Genomic DNA, 5,302 nt, shown 5'->3' with positions numbered 1-5,302 from the left:
ACCCTGCCGCTTGTAGCCTGGCCGGCAGCTGGAATGTGGCTTTGGCCAGCCAGGCTCCAGTTTTGAGCGGCGCGCGCTGCCCCCATGTGCGCTGTTCTGAGTGTGTGTGTGTGTGTTTTACCCCTGGATATCCCCTTCCCCCCGCTCCCATGCTGCTCCCTGGCAGCACAGAAGACAGCTGAATGTGCAGTATGTGGCACTGCAGACACATCTGCAGTGCCACATACTGCACGGCTGCACTCATCTGGACATGGCCCATCAAGCTATGGAAAGGATGCCACACTGAAGGAGAGACATGGCGACATATGTAAAAATGAATGTGGCGTCTTATCTTGTTAAAAGAAAGAAAAGCTCAAGTTATTCACTTAAGTCAGGTTCATTTGCATTTTCCTGTAAAACAGAAGTATGCAATGGGTTTTGCTTTCCATCTTTTGCTTTTATAGGTATACAAATCTATGGGTTTCCTGTAAGATCTTGATGGTCAGACCTAGTTATTTGAAAAGCCACTTGGATTTAATTAATCATAATTTATTTACAGATTTAATATTACTTTATAGCCTGTTAGTTTGAGGAAAACTGGATTACTATAGTCATTTCACTATTAGAAAAAAGAATATTCATAGACTACAGAACTAAAGATTACTTCATTTTGTGAAGTAAAGATTACTTCGTTTTGTAATGGCTGAAAACACACTAATTATTGAACAATTAGAAAAATATAACTGTTTTCCATAACTCTTATGTTACATGCTGGAAGTGAAAACCATGTTTTTTGTGGTTCCAGCAATATGCTATCTCAACTCTTGTTTATAGTTTGATTTTGGTTTCTCATTTAAGGTTTAAACTCACAAAATCCCAAAGCTAAAATTCACAGAAGTCACTCAATTATTAATGCTGTAATATTGAATCTTATCTGGGGAGAGGCCTGATTAGGCCAAAGGCTCTACTATTTTTGTCTGGAATACATCCCAAAGAACATAAGCCTTTAACATCCATTCCACTGCCCACTGAAGTTGCTGGAAAGGCTTAACTTGAACAGTAGGTCAGGAAAACATCCAATATTGAAAAAAATCGCTAGTATAAAATGAACCGAGTGTTAACCATAACACAAAAAATAGAGTACATTCTAAAATATATGAGGGAAAAAAATAACACCACAGGCTGGAAATTCTGGACATAATTGAAAAAGAGGTAGATTTAATGATATGTTGGGCTCAAGGGTTTAACAGAAAGTTAAAAACATGCAAAATGCTCAATGTTTTTCTCAGTCAGTATAGTGAGTCTTCTTGGTATGAACAAAATATAACATGTAGTCAGTATCTTGAAGAAGGGTTTACTAGTGGTCAATAGGCAGTTTAATTTGGTGCATTAGTTTCCCAGTTTTCCCAGGTATCAGAGAATATTTCATCATTAATGGGTAAAGTCTGAGAAGTGAAAATACTTGGAATGGTCTGGCACTAGGCAAGGAAGACATGAAAAACTCTGCTTAATTGTTTACAACTCAGATCACAATAACATGATGAGGACAATACAATAATAGATGCGCTTGTCATGCTGGTTCATAATCTTTGACTTCAGGTACCTCAGATTCTCCAACTGTGGGCTCAGGAGGCCAACTCTCAAGATGCATTTAAACTGTGAAGCAGTCTACCATGGAGTGAGGGTTGCTTTAAGGGCTTCCTGGATCCAGGGAAAGTGATTAGTTTTAAAAAGTGTTCCAGGAAAAAAACAAGACTAGGGAAAGCAAAGTCTGAACAGCACTAAATACATAGGTACGAAAGAAAAGTAAGAAAAATGTAAGAGATGAATTGCTCTGATTGAACGTTAGTCCCCCTACAGAAATATCCTTCAGTGACATGACACAAGGGCTGAGGAGAAAAAAAGAGTGGATTATGCTAAAAAAGGATTAGTTAGGACACCTATGGGCATGTCTACATATTGCCATACAACAATGTTGCTACAGTGCCATGCTTTAGTATTTCCTTTTGGACGTGCTAAAGCACAGTGCAGTATGGGTGCTTACTGCACTATGCATGTGGTGCATGGTTAGATTTCACTGCTACATCATTGTAGTGGTGTGTGCACTATACTTGGGGGGGAGTATGCTGCTACGGCGACATAGCTGGCGATCATGTGTAGACCCACGTGATGACTACATTGCTGTAGCGCGCCATATGGCGACATAGCGCATTGCTACGTCACTGTAGGGCAGTGTGTAGACACGCCCTATGAGAATAAATCCTTTAGTTTCACTCACTCTTTGTGATCTAGAGAATAATAGTTTATCATTTAAGTAAAGTTTTCAAAGTAATTTCCCAATACACTTTATTAAGAAGTGTTTTAAAAATAAAAAAGACTCAGAAAGACAAAAGGAAAAATGGCTGTAGCAGCTGCTATTCCTGTAACGTAGTTAACAATATCTAACGTGAATTCTGAAATCTGTCTTTAATAGCATTACCTTTCAGTTCCATTCTCTCTGTCTGTTTACATAATGCCAAATTTTCCAGGTAAGAAGTTTATTTTTCCTTGTGAAGTTGTATTTTTTCCATCACTTGGTTTTGAGGGTGAGTCTACAGCAATATATTTAATTTGAAAGCCACCAGCTGTCACAGAGGCATCTGACAAAAACTTCAAGGTCATGACATTTCCTAGAGGAATAGAAAGAAAAAATAAGTTACTTCCTTTTGGACGAATGAAAATGTGCTGCTTTGGAATTATTTTTTTCATGTCCTGCTTCCAGAAATACTTTTTTTTTTCCCACAAAAAAATCCAGGATCTAAATCCTACAGCTCTTGATCCTCATGTTGATATAATCACATTACCATGCTCCAGAGCACAGCCTGCCTTTAACTGGGAGCTGTATAGCCACCACCCTGTTAGCCTGTCTGTATGGATATGTTGCTTCTGAAGCTATAATGCTTCTGATTTTGGACAACTGATGGTTTTTTGTTGTCTTTGTTATTGGACAAACTGTATAGTTGGGAGAGATGTAAGACAAGTTTTTGGGCACAAAGGCTCCTTCTTCAGGTCTGGGGTTGTTGGGGAAATATGCATGGATAATTCCTCATTTGAAGCATGGTAAGTTTACTTTGTGGCTGTGGCTGATCACTTCTTGCCAGAGCTGACTGAAACTGAGCACTTCTGGTGTGAAAGACAGTTCAATATTTCCAGTTTTCAAGAAATTTTGAAATTCCAAAATGTATATCTCTTTTTTGGAAACATTGACATGCAAAAGCCCAGAAGCCATTAGTGTGTGGGTATGCCTTGTAGACCAGGGACTGGATCAGTGAAGTCACTTTGTGGTAATGCCTGTCTCCATACAGGCAAGGCAGCACTGTGCTGAAATACACAACTGCTGTGCTGGGACACACCACAGCTGCTTTGCACACACTGGCTCCTAAACTGGAATGACAGTAGCTGCATTAGAGCAGCACTGCATGAGCACCATCTAGTTCTAAGAGGCAGTTTACTGGGTATGTGCAGCATAGCCCCGAGCTGGCTACACTACTTGTGGTTCTGTAGCTTCAGAGGACTAGTCTCAGCACAGTCTTCCCATGTGTTGTACAAAACATCCCCACTGGAGTTTCCTATTGAGTAAGGGCCTGCAGACTTTTTTCCTAATTCTTTTTTTTAACAAGACTTCTTCAGTATTTCTCTTCCTTTACCTTTATTTGTAAGTAATAGTATTTATCAAGGTTGATGCTAGCAAGCTTGCATGATGGATTATGGCATACTGGCCATGAAGTAAAAATCTAATTTTCAGCTATCTGGGTTCCCTGGGCTATGAAAAACTGGGAGAAAAAGAAGTCTGTGTGTGCGTGCATACATACATAATACATACATACATATTATCCTGAATAGGACATATAATATTACCTGTGCTGCTGATATCATCTGGTAGTTCATCCCCACAGTACCTGAAAAAGATTATATATGGCTTGTAACTAAATGTCAACTAACAAATATGCAATAACATACATCCCTTGTTGCTACAGGGTTGAAGTCTCCTTTTGTGCTATGGCTCACTGTGCTAAATTGTTCACTGGAGTCTGTTCAATGTACATAAAAAGCTTACGTATTTTTATCCTCTTTGTCTAAAAAATTACAAAGTCTGTGTGAGAAGAAGAAGGCTAAGAGAACCCAAATTTGCAATACATAAAGAAAATTAATGAAACAAATGAAAAGGCAAGACCCATTCAGTTTTAGAAGGGGGTTAAAACAAGGAGCAATGGCTTGAAGCTTCTGAAAGAAGTTTATACATCAGGCAAAAGCATTAAATGTGACCTATGCAGTAAAAAAAAGTGGAATTATGTTTTTTCTTGGTGACTCGATAATATGCAAAAAGAGGTCTGAAAAATGATGGGCATTGAAAGGGTTTTGTATTTTTTTTCTGTTTTATTTTTTTTATTTTAGAAATCCAGGTGTTCTATGCTGAAAGACATGATGGCTACCGGGGAACTAGCAAAATGATGATATCACAGAGTGAAAACTGAGCAAGGAGGGAATTTTTTTTTTAAATTTAAAGACTGTTTAAAACTCCTTGGGTTGGCTTTACTTTGTTTTACTTACATCATTTCCTTGTCAAATAATCTTGGATTAAGTATATTTTTGCAATCATTTACCCCCACCCAACTCTACAATGATGTTGTCAAAACAAACAGAATTTCAAAAGGTCTTCTAGCAAATATATGAAAGACCAATAAAAGGTACCAAGCAGTTGAAAAAAACCTCTTGTGCCTTTATATCGTGTAAAGAAGTAAAAATACCCAAAGCCTATTTACAAAAAAAATATTTTACAGAGCTATCCATGCCGATATCCTAGGACAGGGGACAACAACATTTTCCGATGGTGGGCTGGAATACCCAGCGTGGCCGTGTCCAGATGAGCGCACACGTGCCTCTTGCCCCACCTCAATCCCCTTTGAGGCGGGATGACAGGCACATGCGGGAACAACAAAATGTTCCCTGCACTGCAAGATTGCAGCGCAGGGAGAAAATGAGAGGATATCCAGGGGTCTAAAAAAAATCAAAGTTTAAAAAAGCAGAGCCATGCCCTGAGGTAACCGGAGGCTGGGTCCTTCCCAGAGATGCTCTGGCTGCCAGAGCGTCTCTGTGGTTGGCCCTCAACCTGGCGCTGAAACACTCTGCTGGCCAGGCCACGTGTTCAGCACCAGGGCTCCAGTTCTGGTGAGTAAGGGGTCGGGGGGCTGGAGGAGTGGGGAGGGGACCATGGGGGTACCCCTGCCAGATCCCATCCCCTGCCTGCCCCCCCAGCCCCCTCCCCCCCCCCCAGGCCCCCCCC

At 40.2% G+C, this 5,302-nt stretch overlaps 1 protein-coding gene across 1 annotated transcript in view; it reads right to left on the bottom strand.

The window, feature by feature from the left end:
* Window positions 1-714: 714 nt before the first annotated feature.
* Window positions 715-5,302, bottom strand: part of TNFAIP6 (TNF alpha induced protein 6) — a 26,845-nt gene continuing 22,257 nt past the window's right edge. Inside the window, exons 5-6 of the mRNA XM_006024538.3 lie at window positions 3,877-3,917; window positions 715-2,648 (exon numbers count right to left, since the gene is read on the bottom strand). Of these exons, the coding sequence (XP_006024600.1) occupies window positions 2,485-2,648; window positions 3,877-3,917 (205 nt within the window). The 3' untranslated portion in view covers window positions 715-2,484. The remainder of the gene's footprint in view (window positions 2,649-3,876; window positions 3,918-5,302) is intronic.

The sequence above is a fragment of the Alligator sinensis genome, unplaced genomic scaffold (genome assembly GCF_000455745.1).
Source record: "Alligator sinensis unplaced genomic scaffold, ASM45574v1 scaffold61_2, whole genome shotgun sequence".
NCBI classification, from domain to species: Eukaryota; Metazoa; Chordata; order Crocodylia; family Alligatoridae; genus Alligator; species Alligator sinensis.
The sequence above is the reverse complement of the archived record's forward strand: the minus strand, read 5'-3'. Positions and strand labels throughout refer to the sequence as shown.